The 24,999-nt window shown below is 38.3% G+C and overlaps 1 protein-coding gene across 1 annotated transcript in view; it reads left to right on the top strand.

Moving 5' to 3' along the window:
• Positions 1-24,999, top strand: part of LOC103147793 (cadherin-4) — a 253,551-nt gene that overhangs the window by 106,686 nt on the left and 121,866 nt on the right. Inside the window, exon 3 of the mRNA XM_016678784.1 lies at positions 11,129-11,152. Coding sequence (XP_016534270.1) covers positions 11,129-11,152 — 24 coding nt within the window. The remainder of the gene's footprint in view (positions 1-11,128; positions 11,153-24,999) is intronic.

Raw genomic sequence — 24,999 nt, 5'->3', positions numbered from 1 at the left:
CAATAGCGATTATACAAGCATTTGTCTACAGATCACACAAAGCCCCCATGGAGTGAGAGCTATTATGTAAGAGACATCATGATTCCTTCTTCCTGCATTGTTACAAGGCCTAGAGACAGCAGCCCAGCGCTTCACCAATGTCCCTACTGCCTGGGTAGGACACAGAGCTGTTCGCTTGGCACTTAAATTGTTGCTGGAAGTGTTGATGTCCCACAGGCAGGGCTGAAAGCTCATGGCCAAACAACCCTGCTGCCCACCCTCTAATATCTGATCAAGAACCATCTGCTGAGGCTGTCGAGCCCACTTGCCTCCCCCGTGTCCCGGACTTCTCCAAGGAGAGCCCAGTGGGAAATTAGGCCATTAGTGAGCGATTAGAATGACTCTGATCATTTAAAAGGAAATGCAGCACAACTAAATTACATGCAGACAAGTTGCATTTTATTTTATTTTTGCAATGATCTAGAAAGCGAGGAGATGCTATCCTGCTGCTGCTTGCTGTGCACCAGGCTTTCTTTGCTTATTGGTGAGAGTGTGGACACACCAGCCACTTCATTAGTGTACACCCTTATGGTTATGCTTGGTTCTGTTAAAAACTCAGGTAATCACGTGGCAGAAACCCAACTTTTGACAACTAGATGTAGTGTAGGCTTGCTGAGCTTCAAACTAAACACTAGAATGTTAAGGAAAGTGTATTTCAGTGACTAAATACTGTTCACTAGCTTTTCCAATTACCAGTGTTGATTGTTGGATAATGGTGCCAGCCGATCATTTATCAGGTCAGTAGCTGGTTTTGGAATAGATATACAACCTCCTGCAACAAGGACATGGGCACCACTGAGTTCACAATGGTCTTAATTTTGACCCAAATATCTTACCATAATATGGGAACACTGTTGCTCCGTTGCTCCCTATGCATTCATTACTTGCTTAATGGGGCGACAATCGCTTGTCCTCCTCCAGCCATGAGACTGGTGACATTTGTGCATGTGAAATTTTAAGCTTGTACATATAGATGTGCACATAACACAAGAAAAATAATTTAAAAAGTTCAACTTTTATCATTCTCACTGCTGTTGCTATCATGTTTGTGTGTGTTGTCCACTGTTTTTTGTTGCTTCCCATGTGTCGAGCCCATTAGAAACAACTCGGTATCATCTGTTGCTGAACATATCCATCATTTAATGACCACAGACTAACTATCTTCTGATGGTTATGTCTTACAATGCTCAACCTATCCTAAACTAGCTCCCTTACATGCTAATCCAGTGAAATACCTTTGAGTTGTAGTGAAAGGGGAAATTCAATTTATGGATGTGCAGCCAGCAAATCTGCAGCAACTGATTGATTGATGCTGATTAATGCTGATATGTCAATATGTTTCCAAGAGCTGACTGAATCTATCCAATAAAGAATTAAAGCAGTTCTTAAGACAAAAACGAGGCCAAAGGAGCACTTGCAAAGAGTGCCTAATAAAAATGCCTAACAGTTTTACTAGCTTTTTTTATGGTTGTTTAGACACTAGATGTCACCAAGCAAACCACTTTGTGTCCCAGCCACCGGATGCAGAATGCGGTAATGTATTATTTCCCACATGCCATGCATTCTAATAAAGATTAGGGATAATGATGTTGGCTCACCTTTAATTGCCCTCAACACCTAATGCATAGTTTCAGTAGTTGAGTCACTAAAGGTGACAAAAAAAAACAAAACTGGTGAGTCTGGAAAGTATGTGATAATCATAATTGATACTCATTGCAATATTCAACAAATGCACCCTAATTACATGTCCTCTGATATTATGCAGTCCTCCTTTGAAGCTCAGTGGATAAATTCATCATTTCATTCCCTGATCATGTTATCTTTACCTTGACATGATGTTTTGCTTGTGGACACATAACAATGAGTTGTATGGAAACTTGTAAGCTGGAGAGAAACTACATCAAATGCGTCAAAACTGGAGTTCACATGAAGTTTTAATGGCCTGTGAGGTTGTTTTCTGTCCCCGCCGTGTGTCTTGCGTCAACATTCGCCGTGCCTTGATAACAGTTGGTTAATGGGTAATGCGCCACACAAGAGTGATGCTGCACTTTCTGTTTTCATTTTGTTGCTGTAGTGCAGTAATTAATCCAGCTGAACCCTTTGTGCTCGCAAAATAAATGCTTTCCATTTTCATTAATAGACAACTCATTAGTGCATAATGAGCAAGAAGGCAGCACTCCCTGCCTCTCCCTGTGCAGCATGCAGCAGATGAGCATGTGCTACACTCAACTAATTAAAACCTTGGATTGTGTTTTGTGTCCTTGCATTATTCTCTAGAAAAACGCCATGTACATGCCTTCAAAACACTGGTTAAACAAGTCACAGTATGCTAATGTTCTTGACCAGAGTCAGAAATATTGTTTAATTTTTATTTGTCTGTAAAGTATAGGTGCTGTGTCGTACATTGACAGTCAAATTAGCTGGTTGTGTCGCTTCAATTGGAAATTTAATTAATGGTTAAAAAGTTTTGAGAAGCTTTCTGAATCTTGTTGTGGAGTGATTTACATCCTCTGATTACTTATTTTACCAGCTATCATTGACAGGATTTCAGCGCCTCTTATTGTTCTGAATTTCAATATTCATATGCGTTGTTGTGAGAATTAAACATGTAAACACTTTATTATGTTGAATGCAAGTTCTGGTTGTTGCTGTTTTTTTTTGTTTTTTTTGCTCGTTGAGTGTTTTATTTTATTTAAAATTACACAAACTTGAGTTGTATAATAACTCTTTAGAATCCTTACCATTCATGTCAGTGGTCACACATGAGTCATTTCTCCAGCCATTTACTGTGGCATTTTTTTACTTTCTATTGTTATTTTAACTAATGGATTTTCCCTCGCAGCCAGCAAGATGCATAAAAAGCCTTACACTAGGTGTGTTTTCTGCTGTAGCCTTTTTGTTTTTTTTGTTTTTTTTAACCCTTTTATTTGAATAAAAAGGAATATATATTTTTGGATAAAATCATGCCTAACACAATCAATGGAAATATTGGTATCAGTCCCCTTTTGCCTGATGGTCAGCTCATGGCCTTCTAAAATGTTTCTACAGCATCCAAGTTTATGGGGGTTCTCTTATGTTCTCTTCAGCTTACCCACTTTTCAAAATATATCTATTTATATCGTATATCATTTTCAGTTTTCTGGCAAACAAATTTTTGTTTAAAAAATGTGATATGCACTCCAGCAAGTTTCCCAAAGAATTAGACCCACAGAATCGCAGATCCTTCACTATACCCAAATGTTTTTTTATGGGGTCCCCTTCCACAAATCTGTCCTCATCAGTCCTATGTGGAGAAGTTTTATGGCTGCAAAGATCATTCACAGTCTCAAATGGCCAAAGCACGCAGGTCCAAATAAAGGTCCTAGTACTGCTTAGAAACACCATATTTATATCTGTGATGGTAGGCAAAAAAGGCTGATGGGATGAGTCCCAAACAACTACTTGGCTTATATAGTAAGCCAAGTATATGTAGTGACCATAAGCTTTTTAATGATTTTCTTACCTTATACATGGACAATTTTTAGCTGTTACAAGTTTGGAAATGACTAAAAGAAAAGATCAAAAGTCATCTGTCTTCTTTAAGTTGCTTGCTCTCTTTTCTGGCCCTTTTTGAATAGTGACTAAGAGAAATGAGCCTCTGTGCCTCATCATCTTTATTGCCAGGGAAACATGAAATGGAATACATTGTGGCAGAGACGGTGACACGGCTGACTTATAGCTAGAAATTCCTGGGTTTAAATTCCAGCCTGGGGTCTTTCTGTAAGAAGCTTGCATGTGTGTATCCCTGCTCTCCAGAAACACAGCGTCTGTACAGAACCTTCAGCACCCACAATCAAACAAATGGCTGTTATGTTAATTAGTTACTCTAAATTGCCATTAGGTATGAGTGTGTGTATGGTTGATTGTCCTTTGTTTTTGTTGGCCTGTGGTGGATGGGCGACCTGTCCAGGGTGTGTCCTGCCGTTCCCTCTGTACCTCTCCCAGTCATGGAAATATAAGCTGGTAGAGTTGGATGAAGGCATCAAAATAATAAAATGTATTGTAAAAATGTAAAAAAAAAAATGACCCAAATAGTTATAGAATTAATTTTTTTAATTGTCTCATCCAATTGTGGCACTAGGCATTATCTTTTATTATTTTTTTTGCTGACTTAAGAAATCTTTCAGTATGCTGCTATAAAATAAGGCATGTCTGTACCAAGGCTACTAATGTTAGTGGTCTTTTGCATTTGTGTCTGACATGCTAACTTAAATGAGTAGGGACGCATAGGTCTGTCAATGCATCTGCATATTTGCATGTTTATTGTTCTGTAGAAAATGTACAAAACCAAACTTAATCTAAATGAAATGTAAACTTTATTAATTCAGCTATATGTCCCCTACTCATTTCGGTTAAAATGGCTGCAATTAAAAAGACTAGTATCATATTATTAATATGTATATATATATATTAAAAAATCCTTTTAAGAATCCATTTTTTGTGCTGGCATTAAATTTGATTTTTGGTTTGAGCTAAATCATCTCTACTGTGTGCTCATACGGTACTTTTTGCTGAAGGTTTACTTTTATCTCCTTGAATCTCTGTGTAGTGAGATTTTGATGTGAGCAGATTTTGTTTCTCTTTTCAGACGGACATTTTGAATAGTGCATTTTTCAATTTAAAACATGATGTTTCAAACATCATAATTCTAAGTCATGCATAACTCCATGTGATATGAGTCCGTGTAAGAATACAAATATACCAAGACATGTGCAAGAAGAGAATGAAAAGTGAACCAGATCAAAGGCAGGCTAAACTGCACTCATCACTTGTAATGATAGCTCTCACTGTCATAATTAACTTCTGCTAAATTTGTCACATGATTTGTATTGCTTCAATTTAGTCCTGTGCAGGTATGGCAGGTCATGAATTAGACATGTAATGAGGATAGAGTAAGCCATTGGTCTCAACAGTAAGAAGCATTCTCAGTCAAATTGAAACCTTGCCTGCATGCAATGCTCTGTATTGTGATGCTCACATGTGGCAGATGGTGCAAAATGTGCCAATCTGTGCAAAAAGAGTGTTGACAGAAAACAGATGCTGCCTATCGTCTATGGTACAAAGTGTTTGTCAAATTTTACAACACAGCACTTTTTTATTTCTCAGTTTTGCAACTTTTGTGTTATTTGTCCTAGGGGAGTAAAAAAAAACAAAAAACAGATTCAACTAGGACGAGATTGTTTTTTTTTTTTTTCTGTGAAAAGTAAGGGGTTCTCAACATCGTATGCAGCGCAATGAGATGATGTGAATGCCTATAAGAATTTCTTCAGGCCAGCAGCTTCTCTCCGACATCAAGTGCTTTAAAAATGAGATTTCTTCCTGTAGAAAAGTTACAGTGTTTCCTTTGGCAGACGAGGTGCAGTCGGTGCTGAGGTAGCTATTAAATCGGATTAAGCTTTAAACTGTCGATCACCACCAAGTATATTTATGGCAACCACACAGCCATCACTGAGATAATTATGGAATCTGAAACTTTGCTTGAATTTGAGTACTTCCAGAAGAGGTACATGCCATTTCTGACTCATGCAAACAACCTGGGCATAAAGACAGTGAAGCGGTGCTCTTTTTAAGAGCTAAGGAGCCGTGTTTATTTTATTAGTTACTTTGTGAAGTAGTTATTTGCCAAATAGCATCGTAAATGTGCCAGCATAGTAAATCTTGGTGTTGATATAGACCTCATTTTTATGTCCTCCTTGTCTCTGTTGCCTTTGTGTGGCAACATCCCCGATGGCTGCCTTGTTACAGGGATTTGCAAAAGTATTCACACTCCTTGAACTTTTTTTCACATTCTAATCACAAACATCAATGTCTTCTATTAGGATTTAATTTGATAGATAAGCACAAAGAAAGACATAATTGTGACGTAGAAGGCAGACGTCAAATGGTTTAAAAATAAAACATACACAAAATATATGACGAGTATTTCATTCATTATTTTTTCAGTCTATTCAGTCCTATACCTCTACATAAAGTCCATACAACCATTGGCATGACAATGAAAACTGACATTCATCATTCAATATAGATATTGTCTAATGTATCAGCATGTGGGCATTCTTTTCTTCTTGGAGGCTGTAAATGATTAAACACCCGGCAGTCGTTTCACCTTCCAGCAAGACAATGACTGCAAACATAGAAACATTAAGGGGCAAAACTTGTAACCTAGATATTCTGCCTTCTGCATGTCATCATAACAATGCTCCTCCATTATGCCGTTTACAACTGGAGTATTGAACTGAGGGGTAGTTTGTATGATGACCTCTGCAGGCATGCAGTTCCACCAGGCGTCTGCCAATTGCTACTATAGCTAATCTGGAGGACCTGTGTTTTACGAGGGAATAACATTTTAACATGATATAATGTTCAAAACAGTTGATTTTCCATAATACCATTCCGATCCCCTATACTCCTCTTTAAATACTTCTGCAAAAGTCTTAAAAGCCCTATGATCTGAAAGCATTAAATATGCATGCTTTCATCAGTGCTCTTATTGGCTGACTTTACTTGGATCACTCGGATAAACCTCGATCTCACTTTCTTTGAAAAATGATTAAATGTGGCCTTTCATTTCCTGCAATTTTGATTTTCAATCTTTTTCCCTAGCAACTTTTTTTTTTTTTTCTTTCCATGTCTTAGAGCACGAAGCAGTCTCTGGTCAAATTGATGTAATTTTTATGCGTAATGAATGTTATGAACATAAGCACAAATGCACTGGGTAAAATGCTAAAATGTATTGGAGTCTTCTTGACTTGTTCTCATAAAAGTCAAATTATGTTACAGTTTAATTATAAGGGTGTGCATGTTTCCCTAAATGAATAATAAATTATACTATCATCATTCCGCTTTTCCACCTCTTTCCACTCATCAGCTTCTTTTTCCAACCTCTTTTATGATGAGATGGAATATTAGTTGGAGCTTTAAGACATGCATTTCCTGATTTTCTGAATCCCCCAAATGTAGCCTTTAGAGTTGTTAGGCATAGTTTTGAGCAGCCCAACTTTACTGTCAAATACATACATGGTGGGAAACCTGTATTGACATGTGTCCTATTTTACATAATGCTCAAGCCCAAGGGATTACTGCTGTGAGTGCACGAGCCCGTAAAACGCTTCTCACATATTCAGAGCAAATTAGCCTCCAAATCCATGTAAGCTACGGAAAGCTGAGAAGGAAAGCAATAATCGATGACAGAGGTTTTCTTTGGCGCTCTTAACAGCAGAGTTATTTATCTGTTCTGACACCAGTCACCATGGTGTCTCAACTCCGAAACCAATAAGATCCAGAAAATGAATGTGTTGAACAATTAAAGTCTCTCGAACGATGATCAGAGACTGTTTTCACATTTCCTTCAACTATATTTGTTGTCCAATTTATTAGTTTGCTCAAAGGCAACGTGACGCATGGTGTAGCAACCTGCTGTTTACTGAAGGTAGCTGTGCGGAAGCAATTAATTAAAGCATAATTTAAATAATAGCTTGTTATGTTCAAATTAAACCATAGTTAGGGTGTGTTGTCTGTTGTATTTGTCTATAGCCAAGTTAAGACTGCAAACACTGATGTTTGATTTATTGTTTTTATAATCTTCTATTGACTTCTTATGACAAGACCTTTCAAAATTGTCTGAGAATTTAAGCTGAACTCAGAAGGTTTGCAACCCAAATGTTAATGTCACCATTTTTTTATGTAAGACTTTAAAGGGCACAAGGAGAATTTGTAGCTACAAAGTACATTTTGCAGGACACTGAATTCTGACTGTTGTCAAACTATAGTTGCGTTTTTGGATTCTAAGTTGAAGTTATGTCTATATCTAAGTATCCATCATTCATGTAGGTGTTATATGTCCATATGTCTGGTCAGATAAGATATGCATATGCACCACCATCCAGAAATCTAAGCATCCCTCCAAAGATGAGCTGTTTTACCTTTCTTACCATCCCTTGTTGAGGAGTTGCGTACGTGCAAAGACATTTTCGTGCATTTTCTGGTGCAGTTTTATGTATGTAAAAATAATGTGTGTGTATATGTGTATATATATATATATATATTGCAAAGACATTTTCGTGCATTTTCTGGTGCAGTTTTATGTATGTAAAAATAATGTATGTAAAAAAAAAATGATGACAACTCACCAAAAACTCTCTGTTTGTCTTTATAAAATAAAAGACACAGAAGGGGATGTAATATGGTGGTTCTGACATGTGATATTTTATCAGTTATGCAGCTATTCTTAATGTTCAAGGAGTGGTGAGAGTTTGTAAGCCTTTGGGCTAAAAAGGAAATGGACCGGGGATTTTCTTTTAGTGATAAGGTTGACTGCACTGGGCTGTGAAAGTGCTCCACTAACTAATTATTTGAAGCCTCCTCTTAGATTAGTGTCGACGTGCAGAGCTTATGGACAGTTGCATAGCAGACAATCAGACCATGTAATGACCACAGTTCCAATATTTGCTGAAATCCACTGTAACACCTCGCAAAACAAAAGTGTGGAAGGTCCTAATGCTCAGTCCAATCCCACGGCACAGTGCCTTCATAAACACAGACGCCATCTTCACAATGGACAGCATCTTTACTCTGGCAATTAGGCAGAGCTTTGGATTATCACTTTTTCAGTCCAGCACACACCAAATCCATCCAGATTCAATTATTTCCCTCCCATTTCTGCGGCCATTTGGGCCTTTTGGGCTCGGGCCCAGAAGAGAAATGCTTAAAAGGATCTAAACTGCTAAGAAGTAAAAAAAAAAAAGTTGTTTTTTTTAGATTTAGCTTTCTCCATAGTTTTTATTTTTTTTATTTTTTAGTATATATATGACAAGTGTATACAATAAATGTAACCTTGTTGCACTCCACCAGTGTTATGGTAGATATTTTGTGAAAGCAGCAAGTTGCATTTCTCTCCCTCAAGTTTTGTGTTCTGTTCAAAACAAGCAGAACTACATCTGGCTTTCAAGAAACCAATACTTTCTTTCTGCCCGTGTGGAGTTAGTCTCCCCTTTGGCCCCTGCATAAGAAACTAAAAAGCTCACAGAAAGTATTTGATTTAGTCTGTATTACTGTGTCTCAGTATATTTAAGCTTATTAGAAATCTCACTCTCTCAAGAACTGTATAAAAAACTCAAGCTTGTTGGAGTCAGGAGCCTCTGATCTCTCAAGGCCTTTCTTTAGGGGTTTTGCTAAGTAGCTTTTATTTCTCTACCTTGTCTGTTTAAGTAAGTTGATTTCTGGACAAAGCTCTGTTGCATTTGTGTTTCTTGGGATATAATTTTTTGCGGATTTAGTCTTTCTTTTGACAGTCTAGAGCAGATATGCATCGGTTGGATTCAATGCACAAGGACACCATAGCAACATTGTAAACAGCATAGACCTTTTTGAAAATTCTGTTACTTCTTGTAAGAATTTTTATGTTATGATAACATTAAATAAAAAATACCATGCTTTAATAATATTTTCACAAAAATGTGTATAAAACTGAATAAAGCAAATACACGTCTGCTAAAATGGTATAGCATTATGATAATAACAATTCTATAATATAACAATTATTAATTTGAATTTTTCAGCATAAAGTAAGCCAATAATATGAAACAAATAAGGGCTTGTTGCTGCTATGCTCTTTATTGAATTGCAGTTGTTACAAGCTGGTTAGCGAATCAGGCTGATTGCTCAGGTGGAGTCAGCAGTTGTCTTCAAATTAACGTTTTCTTTCAAGAATGGTACGTGGCACCCTTTCTCACAGCTCCATTGTCTTTGTGTTTTATGACTAGAAATGCTTCTCAACTGCTAAAGTTGTCCCTTCTGTAATTGAGGGAAAATTGAAAGTCCACGCCTGCACAGCAGCACATCGGAGAATGGCTACACAGTGCCACTCTATGCTTCATACAGCTGAAGAAAACATTGTTGACTCGGTTGCTTTCTCTGGAAACTCATTAAAATTACCTCAAAGGATATGTCACAATTTATTTTTTACAACTTTTCCATTTCAGTTGCCTTTGGATCTCTTACAACGCCATCATCTCCAGCTGAATTTGAAAATTCTTATGTGGAGCTTTAGATGATGATTTCTCCACTAGGGAGGAAGAGGTCAGGGGAACTGTTGCTTTCCAGCTGTTGCTTGGAGACATAGCAGACCGGCACCCTAGGAGGATTCTGAGACATTCTGATGAGCGCAGTCTGCTTGTAATTCACCACAGTGACAAATGAGCCCTTGTGACTAAAGCTGTAATTTAAAACACAAAAAAATCTGACAGCATTTAGGTAGATATTTCAGTTTTTGCTCGGAGCCACGAGGGCTTCAGCACTTGCTTTTCTCCAGAATACTAGAATACTATAGCAATACTTTCTCTGTGCATAATACTTTGTTACACTTTTCACAACATTTCAGTTTGTGTTTAACCATTAGGATTTACTAGCATTATAGCAATGTAGCTATCAACATGTTATCACTACAACACTCGTAGGACTGCAGTTATTTCCCTAATAAAAAAAAGGCTTTTGCCCCTAAACTGCCACTTTAAGATAATGGTCCACATGTGGGTGATGGAGCGGAAGTTCAAATACAGCAGCTGCAATCAAATGTTCCCCTCTTCATTTGGTTTAGTCACAAACAACACCCTGGACCCCCTCAGTGATCAGGCTCTTCACTATATGCTCTATCTGTGTATCGTCTTTCCTTTGTTTCTTTCCCTACATCCAAGATTTTAATGTGCTCAGAAAGTGTTTCCAATGTAGAGTTTTTGGTGTGTTAGAGGGAAATTTGGTCTCTTCACCTTATTACTTCAATGGATCGTGCACAAGTTTTGTACATTGTAGCCAAAATACATTGTTTTCTATTTTTTCACTATTAATTAGCCAACCACCCATTTGTTATATTCCCAACAAATCTTTTGTTAAGACAGTAATCATTTATCTATATACTGGCATAGACAATTGTTTACATTTTGAAACCTTGATGTATCTTATTAACAGTAACTGGCTTGTGCATGCCTGTAACTATACAGTATAATACACTGTATTATAAACTGTTCTTCTGTTTTTGCTCTCTTTTTTTGTCCAGGTACTACAGTATCACCGCAAAAAGGTAAAGCAACACTCAGTCACCTCTGAATTTCTACATATGTGCTGTGCGTTGTGTTGCCTGTATGCTGAGTGTCAGTGTGCAGTCTAAGGTTTTTGCTAATGAGATTAAGGAAATTTCATGGTCTTGTTGATTACGCTGGAATTGTCAGTCTGGATTTCAGCTGAAGAACAGTCTGTTTGATTACAAAGTCAATCAATCACACCCACTGATACAAAGTCTAAATTATCGCGGAATGACAGGCAGCCCACAGTGTGTGTTTAGGGCTGCCTTTTGTACTACTTGTGTTAGCACTAATCACACTTCTGTTTAGACTCCTCCACACTTTCATGTGTATATGTTAATTTGAAGTTGGAGGAGGGGACTGTTTTTGAACAGTGGATCATCAGGGACTCATGGGACACGTACTGGGGATGGATGTTTTTAGAAACATGCTGGTAGGCTGTTATAATTTTTGTAGGATAATGGGGTTGTGCAGTCAAATTGTCTAAAACCCCTTCGGGGTGTTGTTCTGACTAGCAGCCTGTAGATACATGCATCAGGCCACCTAGCTTTTGTTCTTCCTGCAGAGGATGCACCAATGTCAGAGGGTGTGTCACGCTAGGTAATTGCAAAGCAGACAATCAGCAACGAGAACTCCCCACGGATTTTCTTAAAAACTTTTTTATCCCCTCCAGTGCTTATTAGAACTTGGGGTTGTTTTGTAGCTGCTTTTACCATAGCGGAGCAGAATGGAGGTGTAAATATTTCTATTGACAAGTCAATCCGACGTGATCTGGATGCAAATAAGAAGAGGGAAACAAACACAAACACTGACTTTTTTTTTTTTTTTACCTACCAAATCTGCTAAAACTGCTAATATATTTCAAAAAGAGACATTGAAAGCGTATATCTGTGTGACAGTTTACACTTGGTATGCCCCTTGTTTGCACACATACACACTTTTGTGGTCCTATGTACGTAATGACCGTGGGTTGTACAGTGCTGTCAGATGGGGCTATAAAGGTAAGTGATGCAGGCTGCCTGAGCCTCCTTCCCTATGATGAATGTTGACGGGGAGCAGAGGCTGAAATGGTGAACATCATCGCCTCACAGCTGCGCTCACACACATCTCTCAATGAGAGGCAAATAAGTAAGGCACCATAACCCTGACAGTGAATGAGTGCTCATTTTACTTTTCCCATATGTCTGCACTTGTATCTGACCTTTCAGCTTCTGCAGTGTCTTGTAAAGGTATGCATATTTGAATGTTTTGAGAGTTTTTCACATTGTAACTACAAACCTCTTTGTATTTTATAAGGACTTCATAATGATGGGCTCATAAGAAAATGAAGGATTTTTTTCTCTTTTTTTAGATTTTTTTTTTTTCTGAAATAAAAATCTAAAAAAAAACAAAGTCAATACAAGTCTTTGAGGTTCTGCTTATAACATCTTTACCCATGTGGAAACTGAAATTTTAACCATTCTGTGTAAAACACTTCAACCTCTATCAGACAGGATTGAAAGATTTTGGGGATTTCAATCTTCAAGTTTTTTCACTGAGCGTTATTTGAGATTGGACCTGCATTTTGACTGCGCCATTGTAGCACACATGTGTTGTGATCTGAACCATCTGGCTTTTTGCTTAGAGCAATTGCTAACACATTTTCTTCTCAGAGTCCAATGATTTGTAAATTTGCCCAAAAGTTTAATTTTCTTCGCTTTTGACCAGTCTTCAAAATGCTTGATGTGTCCTCTACACAGTTTATGGCAAATTGCAACAATAGATTTCATCTTGAGCAGACGAGCTAATAGTTCACCTTCAGCTTCTTCAGAAGTACGTTGTTTTGGCTGTTTATCCTGTTCATGATCTTCTTGAAACGCCCATCTGTTTAGGTGAGGCCTTCACAGAATAGGTGCAGTTATTAAAATACAAGATTGGATGTTACTTACATCTGAAGACAATTAATTGCAATTGATTTAATTTGAGTTAAGGGGAATATTGCTGTGGCTGATGCTACTTTGTTTTGGTCTTTCACATAAAATCCTGGTTAAATACCTTGAGACTTGTCGTAATCTGCCACAACCAAAAAAAGTCCATTGATTGGTGTATATAATTGTGCAATGTATTGTATGTTCCTTTCCTGCTTGGCCATCCTGTGCATAAAGCCTAGTTTGTTTGCAAATATATGAAAGATTTCATGTCTCTCACTCAAAATCATTAGGAGTGCAATGAAGAAAAATTGCCTGTTCTATTCATTTATACATTATGAGTAATAGAAGCCTAAGTTGCTTTGACAGTGTAATCGCTACTGAAGAGTCATGGGGCCTTGAGGCAAAGATAATGTACATAAACCACATTTGTGCATGCAGTCTTGTAAGACTGGCAAGTAAGTGTGTGTTTATATGTTTTTGTCTTTCGCTCTGGATGAAAGATGAAGACAGCAGGACATTTGTATTCACTTGCAATGTCAACAACCCACAGTCTCAATCTGTTACTATTCAGCATGAGATGTGAGAAGTGCACACTGCGAATATGTTTTAAATGAAGGGCAGAATGCAATAGCTTGGTCTGAGTAGCTTTGCTTGGATAACCTTTTGAGTTGTTACAGTATGAAGATTAAAACAGGACCTCTTGATGAAATGACCTTATTCGTTAACTCTCTCCTTCTGTTGAACACCCTTTCTGTCTGCCCTGCCTCCCTCGAAATACTTTATCCAACACCTCTCCACCTTTCTTGCACTCCTCCTCCCACTCTCCTGCCAAATGAAGTATATTTATGGCACCTGTGCTGGAAAAACAGTCTCCAGGAGACGTCCCTCTAATTTCATTTTCAAAATGCCAGCAATAAATTTATCAAATGGGCTGAATCGAATCGGAGTCACACGCAGTGCCATCCGTCATGGGCTGTCCCTCGGGGGCCTGTGGGCGTACTTAAGCCAGCCAAAAATCTCTGCTGGCAGGAGAAAAAAAAAACTGTGTGTTGAGAAGGAAAAGGGGGTGTGGAGTGGGTGTGTGAGAGCTGGGTGGTGGGGGTCTTGGAGGAGAAACTGGATGAATGGACTGGAGAAAAAAAGTGATGAAAACAAGGGCTTGTATGCATATCTTTATTGGCTTATATATCCACATATGCAGAAGTATAAATTAGCCGTCAGACGAGTGAGGATGGGCATGTGTGCACAGAGGTCAGTACAAATTCTTGAATGCATTTGGAACCTTAAGCCAGAATCTCAGCTAAGGACTTTGGCTGTCGTCGTGGTGCCGGCGTAACAATTGATTTACTACAACACAATTTAATTGATTGTTTTGGTCAATTTTGGTTCATTAAAACATTTCCAGTTTAAACACCAGTGTGTTCTTCAATCCCCCCACCCTGCAGTTTTCCAGAACCACGGGTTCACTTCCTCTTTGCTCTCAAATTCCCTTCCCATTTCTCCCTGACTCTTCCTCGCGATCTTTGCTTTCTCTTTCAATGCTTGCATCCCAGATTTCTTTTGTTTCACATCTCCTTCTCTTTGTCTTTCATTTGTTTCCCTCTCCCCTTCCATTTATCACACTGCAGGTTAAACCAGGCGTGAGCACGGGTAAAGTAGCTTAGCACTAACAGTTCTAATGAAGTCAGGCGCCGTTTTCCTCGAATGGGGATCAGTGGAGCTATTCCGTGAAGCCTGTCAGCATTTAATGATTAGATGAAACATTCAGACGCCTGCTATGAGAAATTCAGGCACACTGATAAATGGTAATTCCCAAGTGGAGGTCTTTCTTACACAGATCTGCAAACCATTTATGCATGCTCACACTTTCTCCTCTGACACATACACATGAGCACGCACACATGCATTTTCTGTCCTCCCACTTTGGACAGGTCTAGATTTATGAGTTAAACATGGCATGGAGGGTATATTCAGCAGTCTGATTGGAAGACAAAACAAATGGCAGAGTGATTCAGAGATTGAGCAGTTTGAGCCATTGATTCCTGATTTGTGCAGAAAAACCTGCTGAAAAACGCATGCAACACGAAACAGACTTGTCCCTCACCTTGATGAGTAGATAGTAAACAAGTCTGTTCAGGAAGTGTTCTGTGATGCTTGATTTTCCAGATCAAAATGGGTCAAAAGGACTGTAGCTTCAAACCTTTTTGAACATCCCTGGCTCATTGTGAATTCTCCTAGAGTCAGTTATGCTGTGTGCTCACATTTTGCAGCTAAGTCTGTGTTTGTTGTTGCGAGTGTGTCATAAAGTGCAACAGCAGGAGGGCATTTGTTGGTACGTTTAACTGCTAAAATGAAGAAAAGTGACAGAGGCAGTGGTTGGGTCAATGGGCTGCCTGTTTGTCAGAGTGAAGGGGTGCCTTCCAGGGACTGGCCGCGTTTTGCCCCATTAGCCACATGCTAAGTTACCTATCAACTTAGAGCTACCCGAGGAAACTGCAGACTTTCAACGTCTCTGTATGATTGTAATTTATGAGCTTTTCCTGATTACATGGCTTTGCTGAATTGGAAGCACATTCTGTCCTTGTACGATTAATTAAAATTCTCCACCTCTATCTTTTCATCCCCGGCTGAAAAATCTGAGGACGCTAGATTTAAGATAAATGCGTGACTTTCAGCTAATTTCAAGCTGTCACTTCAAGGCTCTCCTGGATCTAATGGTTCACAAAGCTTTTAAAACGTACTTGTGGAAGCTACTTTAAAATGCCATTTTATGAGTGGAGTTGTCTGGCCAAGAAGTTGGAATAAAATAACATTTAGAAATGCCCACTGGGCTCCGGTTAGCCTCTGGTAGCTTTTAAATGCCTCTCACTATCTATAAAAGAGTGATTGTTTCCTCCTCTATGTATATCATTCTCAGACTTATTAGCTCAGGTTCTGCTGATCAAAGTATTTCTCAGCTCAAATGTAGACTGGAGTATTATCAAATGGATCTGTTCTACATGCACCCATGGGCTCTTTCTACTCCCAGTTTTAACTAACTATAACCACATCAGGTTGCATACTTTCACATCTTAATACTAAAGTTATTCCCAAATATTTTATTTTTTTTAATCACATTGTATTATTGACGTGATGATTTTTAAAAATACCTTGGTTAAAATAATCCTAATGAAGGTGCAGCTCAAGTGTGGCATTATCAGTTCAGCTCCTTATTTTTGAACAGCTATTTAAGAAAAACAATTAGGCTTTTTATTTCTATTTGATCAAATATAATTTCATTAACCTTTGTGAATATGTATACACCTGATGGCAGGAACAATTTTCTTTGTAATTTTGCCTTTTTAATTGTGTGATTAATTCAACAGGTACCAGTTAAGTGATTTCTTTTTACGTTTTTTTTTTTTTTGTTGGTTGGTTTAATTAGGAAAGAGCACATGTGTGATGACAGTTTTAGGTCAATTAGCTTTGGAACAACACAAGTGATGATTAGAACAAAAAATGACACTAAAAAAAACAAGACCTCTTTAATTAAAAGATAAATCAGCAGAACTGGGCCCTAATGGTTTTTAATTATTTACATAGATTTGCATTCAGAGCAGAGATAATCTAAAGGGTTTTGTTTATCACATACCTATCATATGGCTGGACAGCTGGTGCTTCGCTTTACTCTGAATTATGAGCTTCCTTTACTAGTTGCACTCTGGAAGAAAGTTCAAATGTTGCCCAAACGATACCTTGCTTGTACAGATTGCTGTGTTGAACAGAACTGGCAACATAGCGGTAGACTCCCATTCCATCTGTCACCTTTTATTCCTGCAGTCGTTTGCTTATGGACGTATTTTATTGAATGACTCAAACCCTCTGATTTTGCAATGTGTCACAATCTTTTGAGGTGGCTTTTGCGCTACTTCAAAATATAAACTAAACCTAATTCTTTCAACTTGTTCTCAATGAAAGGCTTCAACTAGCAATCTAGTTTAAGAAGACTTTTGCATTTTCATTTAAACTCAGAAGTATAGTATTTTAACATAACTGAACAAGGATCCTATTCGGTCTGGAAAAATATGGAGTTTGTTATAGCATCCTAAGAATTTTACTGGTTGTATAGACATATGGAAAATAATTTAGTGTCAAAAATATTAGTATTTTAAGGACTTACTTCCATACGTCTGTCCATCCATCCTCACATTCTTCTCTCTTTTTCTTTACATTAGTTTACCATAGGTTCTACAGCTGAAGCACTAAAAAAATAACTACCATAAATTGAAAGTGAACAGTTATTTACACATTAAAATTGGCCCAAAAAGCCTGATAATGCTGGAAATTCCCTCTTTGAAAATGTCTGCTGAGATAACTTTTTTTTTTTCACTTTCTCCATTGGTCCTACACTGGTTCTGAACAAAACTCTGCAAGTAGACAAACTACATTTGGTTGAAGCCCACCTATGCAACAGCAATGCATCGCCGAGTAAATGTGAATGTGCCATCATATTTTTGTCCCTCTGTGTCCCCCATACCGCTTCTTTGGACCTCTAAAATGCGAACAGTGATTACTGTGACCTTTTAGTTTTGATTCATATTGTTTTTTGCGGCGATCTTTGAAATAGAGAGGGGTCATTAAAGAAGTGATCTTGCCTATATTGCATCCCTCTGTCCTGCTAATAAGGTTCAGCATATATTGATATTAAATGCCAACAAAGGACACTGAAGGCTCAGGTCAGACACACTAAATCTCTCTCACTTAATTAGCTGAAAAAAAGTTCTCTCTTATGGTTAAGACATAAAAGTAATTTCTTGGTGGAAGGCTTTTGGTTGTTGTAGCACAAGATGGGTATAATGGAGTTTTGTTAGTCAAGTTAAACACAGCAACATGTCCAGATGAATGTTGGTGAAAGATAAAGACGAACCACAATTCTGTCGACACGCTTCTTAGGCCATTTAAGTGTGAACACCGAAACATTTCTCATGACAGGGATTAGATAAAAGCAGGGACAAGTGTAACAAAAAGAAATGGAATCTGAAGTAAATTTATCACAATCTTCTTTCTCTTGCAGAATCTTGTTCCAATGCTGAGCTGCCAATTAGATAGTAGAACAGCCTGTTCCCCTGATGCATGAACTTTATTTGATATTCCGTGTTCTGCTCAGTAGGGTGCAACAGTGATTGCACTAGTGGGGAAAATTTTCACTCCATTCACACAGGCGAAAGACATTTTCACGTATGCTCCGGAAGCCAGAAATTTTCCCACTGACGATGGGTAAATCATAATATGCGAATGCAAATACTCAGATCTGTCAAATTAGACATCCATTACCTGCTGCTCCCTATATAGTGTAAGGGATCTGAAATGTTTGATTGAGCTCTTGAAAGAATAGGGCAGGTGATTGTTTCCAGAGATCAGTTGGCCTTTATGTCCTGCACGCTCTAACCAGACAGCACTGAAGTAGACAGAGTATTTCCTACAAGGAGGACAAACCTCACACTGGCAATTTCCTGTTGTGGTCTAAAGCAAGAAAGTGCAGTTCTGGATAATCGTCAGACCTAATTCCCCCTGTGATTTCCAAAGATTATGTGTTGAAGAGTAAGTGATTAGAAAGAAACTGAGTGAAACCTTGTGGCTTTAGTATTGTGGTTTCATTTAAAAAGCTAGGTTTTGTTTATATATTGTGAAGCATGCATAAGCATGCAATAAAATTGCATCTTTATTAATATATTTTTTTTTTATCTTTGAATAAATCAGTATAAGAGTTTGTTATTTAGGTTCATTTAAACCTGCTATAATTTGTGTGTTTATTCCTATTCAATTTGATGACTAAATAAAACCCAATATTCAGTTTCGTAGAAAATCAAATATAACATAAAAGTTATTTTTTTTATACAGAAATGTTATATCACCTTGATACATGATCATGAGCAAGACTCCTTACTTGAAGGTTGTCAGACTGACGGTTGTTAAAACACTTCACAAAGATGGTAAGTCATAAAAGATCATAGCTAAAAAGCTCGCTCTTCTTTGTATCAAAGCATATTCAGTGTGATTAAAAATATACACAATAAACACTAGTAATGACAACCTGGAAAAGAGATTTAAGCAAGGCCCATATCAGTTTTCACAAGAGCTGCAGCTAGACTACAGCTTCGAGACCAATCACACAGATGTTTAGATGAAATGGGCTACAGTTATACCGCTTTTTCTTTTAAGCCACTTCTTAATCATAGACACCTTCAGAAGTATCTTACCTGGGCTAAGAATTAAAGAACTGGACTGTTGCTCTGTTGTTTAAAGTCTGCTTTATAGATGAATGTCAATTTAATTTAGAAAAAACCCACAGAGTACTGCATGGGGAAAGAAGCACAGAAGCAAAGTCTTGTGTGAAGTCTTCACAGTCAGTAGTGATTCATTATGTATGCCTTGTCATCTAAAGTAACTGTACACAAGTACATTTTATAGTACTTTTTACTTTTTTCCTGGCTCACAAGGTTTATAGTGATATCAGTTTTGTTTTACATCATGATTTGGGACTTGTCATCTCTTCCAGTACTTGGTTTAATGACCATGTTGTCGATGAATTTGGCTTCCTTGGTTTAAAAACTAATGAAAATCTGTGTGACATTCCCAAAGGGATGCCGCAACAATGCACTAAGCTGAACCTGGACTAAAGCAACCTGGACAGTCACAGACTGAGTGCTTCCTTGACATGTTCATGCAGTAATTCATGCAAAAGGACCTCAGATCAACGTTCGCATCCATATATTGACCATGGACTTACTTTTCATCAGGCTCACATTTCTTTTTAGATACAAAAAAAAACAAAAAAAACACTTTTATTGGTGACTTGGTTTACTAAGAAAAAGAAAGTTGGGTTTTCATTTACTGTAATCAATAGTCATTAAAACTGACAAAATTAGCATTTCAGATGTATCATTTTGTGTATATTGAATATACATATTATTAGTTACATGTTTAACAGGTTTATTCAGACAGGTTATCTTTGATGACAATATAATTTATTGAGAAGCATCTGTACGTTATTAACACATTATTTCTCAAGATTCTTGGTGGGATAGACCCACACTAATCACAAGGGGCAAACAACTCTTTGGTTTGATTCAACATCACAATATTGCCATGGGACTACCTGCTCAGACTTACTTGGGTGATTCATACATCTTTGTCTGTTTACTGACAACACACCGCAGTTGGGCTTGAAGCCCTACAGGGCTGGCAATGCCATGGAAGCGGGTGGCATATTGCACTCAGCAGGACCGCTCGGATGTAGGCCTGCACGGCAGAGGGATTTGGCCAGCTTGGATTAGCTCAGTAGGGTGAAACAGAAGGGGCAGACGGGGTGTGGGAGACGGAGCACATCCATCTTTACTTCATGCAAAGACACCTGGGAAACCCGAGGAAAAACCTGCGGAGATTTTTAGTGTGCAATGCAGATCAGTGAATTTCCTTTAAAAAATAAAAAAAATCTACCTCATTACTTCATTTGCTAGAAACTGAGAACTAAACTAATCAGTAAGAAATTACACTTTAGATTTCATATTATTTTTTGAAATAGTTTCCCACACATCTCACACTTTTGGATTGCTTCCTTCTACATTTAACTTTGGCCATTAATTTCCGAGTGAGGCCATGTGAAAATTCATTCAAATACCCGTAATGAGATAAACACATCTCCGGACTCCACAGTCACACTAATTAAGCAGACTTTTTCCCCGTACTGTGCTTTGCTCTCAAACCTCGTAAACTGCTCAAAGGCATGTCACCACAGTAATGGCAGATGGGTTTTTGCAAGCCAAAAAAATAAACAAGTAAGTTGAAATGATAATGAAATACACATATAAATAGGAAGGGAAGATGAGCCAGTTGCTTCTGACAGACTGCTGAGGAAACTTGCCTTTATTCTTTGCTCCGGCTGGCCCATTCTGTCCAAAGGATGGATCTTTTCCAAAAATTTATTACCCAATTTCACATGCAAAGCCCATTCAGTTTTCTGACACCAAAGAGGGCCAGGAAAATGAATCAGGGTCTGGACAAATTGGCATGCCTCACACGAGCACAGTAGGAGGAAAATCTCAAATGTAAAAGTTGTGTTCTCTTTCAGCTCTTCCTCAACATCTTTCAGGATTTCTGTGAGAGCTATATTTTTCTATTGTAAATGTGTTTTTGCATAATATGAAAATGTAGTTTATGTTCCTTTTTCTTTGTAAAGAAAGTGATTTTGTTGGCTCCCTGTTCCCTTTGAATGCAGGTAATAAGATTTCGTCCCATTATTGAAAACTGGAGAGACTGAAGCCAAAGTGTGAATGTTAAACTGTTACTTATGATGTGCATCAGACTCCAGATTCATTTCTTCACTTGTAGCTGAATTAACCATGCTTGCAACTTTGAAATTAAAAAGTTAATTTGGTGAAGCCTTATCACATTTATGTACTATCAGACTATCAGTCAATAAAGTATCAAGCCCTCAGAATGTAAAAAAAGTGCACTGATCACAAGATGCAAATTATTGGAGTTGCAAGAATGAGAGGAGAAAAGATTTGTGCAATGCTTTTGAGGAAAAGGAAAAAATCCATATGTTTTTGGTTTTACACGCAGTTTTAGATTTGATAAATCATGAACTATGTTTTAAGGAATCAGTATTTAGCATAAGCTATGCCATTTCAAGGTTGACTTTTCCATATTTAGCACATCTTAATGAAACGCAAAATGAAAATGTTCCCTTTTTATCTCCACAAATAAAAAAATAAAAAAATCATAGACCATAAACTTTATAATTTGTTTTTACAACATTTATAGTCATTCAGTTCAGGTTTAAGCACTCAGATTTTAAAGAAACAAACATTTTAAACCAATGATTCTCAAAGTGAGATTGTTTAATTTATGCCATATACTATCCAACCAATAAAAGGGAGAAAAAAAGCAGATTGGGCTTGTCACCATTTTCCTCAAAAATCTCTGTGCCTGTAAGCAAGGTCGCTTGTGTCGCTTTAGGCCGCCACTCCACAATCAGCACAAATCAGGATGACGAATTAAAGCGCATAGTGAGATACATTTCCAGTCAGCCTGTTTACCCTGAAGAGCAAAATGGCACCTAGGAAGCATAGGGGGGCCCAGATGGGTTACTCTAGGCTAATTCCAAACACAAATCAGCTTGGATGCATCAATAATTCATGGGAAAAGTCTTTGAGAAGTAAACACTGCTTAGCCCATTAAGAACCCAGATTGGCCCATTGCTGCAAAGGCACAATAATTGCACTCAGTCTAACAATGTATAGAGGATATGTAGCTTACGCTCCATATGGAAATCTAATGCTCGTTAGAGCAGGTGGAATCCTTTGCAGACCTGAAGGCAGCGTTACTTGCAACAGGAATATGGGATTGATGCTAAAGACAGTAGAGAGCAGCAATCAGAGTGACAGCTGGCGTAGTATTGGATCGAGTATGTTTGGATTAATCTTCTGTCAACTTTGTTTTTGTGGAGTTCAGATAAATGGAAAACTTATACTCACTTTCAGTCAATAAATGCACAAGGCTAAAAGCCTAAAGAAGGGTCATGCTCTCACTGTTATAGTTCATTTTACTCCTCCCTACACTACAGCATTTGCACACTGACTTTTCCTCACACTTACGCCTTACGCCTTTTTTGCTGGCTTGTCTTTTCTCAATGTCTGGTTCTTATTCAGTAGCTAAAGGAAGGTTGCTGCTGCATGCGTGTTGTGTATGCGTAGTGAGTTTTATAATTCCCCATCCTCAGCACTGCAGTTCCCACCTGAACAATGTGTGACAGGGACTGTTTAGTGTCTATGTCTATAGGGTTTATTAGATAAGGAGCAAGTTGTAGTGCCTTTTCTTTCAGTGTGTGCCTGTCTATTTGTCTATTTCTTTCTTTTTGTGCTGTTTCTCTCATCTTTAGGCGCTCCAGAGATAGTCTTCTCACTACAAACAGCATCTGTTTCAGAGAATAATAACAGCCATAATTGTCCTCCAGAGAATCACATTATTTTTGGCTCCTCTGCTGACTTTCAGCTCAAAGTTTTAAATATACAGTCCCTGGCCACTTTATAGGCCACACACCTTCTGTAGCTTGTATGCTCAAACAGTGAATCAGGGAATCACATGGCTGCAGTTCAATGCATTTTGGCATCCAGATGTGATGGAAAAGTCTTGCCAAAGTTCAAACTAAGTATCAGGTTGGCATAGCGACATTAAGAGGCAATTCCAAAGGCAAAAGAGGGACCAACCCTCTACTTACAAAACGACGGTTTTAAATTATTTCTTGTAAAAATTTCACATTATTCTTGGTATGACTCAAACATTTATTTTTTCCTGCGTGCTTTTTTTGTGAAGCATGAAGTTTTAAATCTGCTTTGTAGGGTTTCTTAGGAAAAATGTAGAATCTATGAACCCAACTTGTTCCCAGAGCTCACAGTCTTAGCATCAAGGGATTAGCCAAGCAATATCTCCTTCCTTCGTTCCTGTTCTGCCTCCTTTGTAAAGCTTGTGAAATTACATCTGTTTATTTTATATGTAAATATTTTTTTACTTATTTTTTTTTTTTTTTTACCATTGTCTTCACAGACCCTTAACCACACAAAAGTTGCTGGTCTGCAATGTATGCTGCACAGAATGTCAGGTTAGCCTATTAGCAAGTTCATTCAGTGTTTCTTGAAGATTCTTTACAGCTGGTATTGTTTTTTAGACTGTACCATTGTTTGCAGATTCTGCTAATTTTTGGACTATATTGTAAATATTTATAAAGAAATGATTATTATTTTTTTTTTGTTTGATGATGCTAGTTAAAATACGTTTGAAACATATCCTGTTCGAAATACAGAAAAGGCCTTCCCAGGGGGTGTTATTATCCTGCGGTTTCCCTGCAGCCATCCACACTAATGCTCCTCTAGCCAGTGATGCTTGACCATGCTCCAGGGCTTTGTTATTGCATGGAGGCCAGAGATGTCATAGCCTGTTACAAACTAAGGCGCAGACGCAAACTTCTTCTCTTCCTCTTCCTCTTCTTCTCTTCCTTTTTCCACCCATCCCCTCTCCCAGCCTTCCTGCTGTTGTCCCTCTCTTGCTCCACTGGCCCCCTCCTTTTTGTGTCCGGGGAATGTAATGCATGTCTCTGTAGTGTCTACTCAGTAGGTAATAACTCACTGTTCAGGCTCAGATAAAGAGCTCTATTCATTTAAGTGGCTGCTCCCCTTCTACACACGAGTGACATCTATCCCCTGGGAGAGCATGGAGCTGGAACTACAAGCACAGCCTTCACCAGTCTTGATTGCCTCCTTTGGAGCTTTTCAGTGGTGGAGCGTATCCCCCTCCATGTGTGAGTTCCCTCAAAGTGTAATTCTCATTAGTTTTTTTCATGGGGAACCCCCTCATCTTTTTCTTTTTTCTTTTTACTTTGTCACCCCCATTCCCCTGCCTAACTATTAATGAACTAACTCAGAGCCTTTATTCCCCAGCTCAGCAGCTAATGCTTGCACATCTCATTCTAGTGCCCCACTCTCAATCTCACCCGTAGTTGTGACTTCCCTTTGATGCTCTCTGGTGGTGTGGTCGTCTTTATTTTGTGCTTTGATTGTTTCCCTTTCCTATCTCCATCTGCCCTTTCCAGCTCTGTGTCTCCATCTGTCTCATCAGGGTGTCTGTGAAGTCCCAAAGCTTTGGGAGTCACTGATGTGTGTACCGGTTGCCGGTACTCGTGGGTAGAGTGTAGATCATTCATCCTCTGGACAGGTATGTGTAATAGTGGCAGGACAAAGAAGAGAAAAGAGACAGTGGGAGATCTCAGGAGGCATGTGAATCAATTTCATCGGGAATCAGCAGAGCAAAGAAGCCAGAACCTGGCTCTGTCTTTCTTCTCCTCCCTCTTTTCTCCTTTGTCTTTATATCCCGGCTCACCTATTCCCGTTTCTCCTCCG

Source organism: Poecilia formosa, unplaced genomic scaffold, assembly GCF_000485575.1.
Source record: "Poecilia formosa unplaced genomic scaffold, Poecilia_formosa-5.1.2 Scaffold190, whole genome shotgun sequence".
Taxonomy (NCBI): Eukaryota; Metazoa; Chordata; class Actinopteri; order Cyprinodontiformes; family Poeciliidae; genus Poecilia; species Poecilia formosa.
This window is presented reverse-complemented; position numbering and strand designations above follow the sequence as displayed.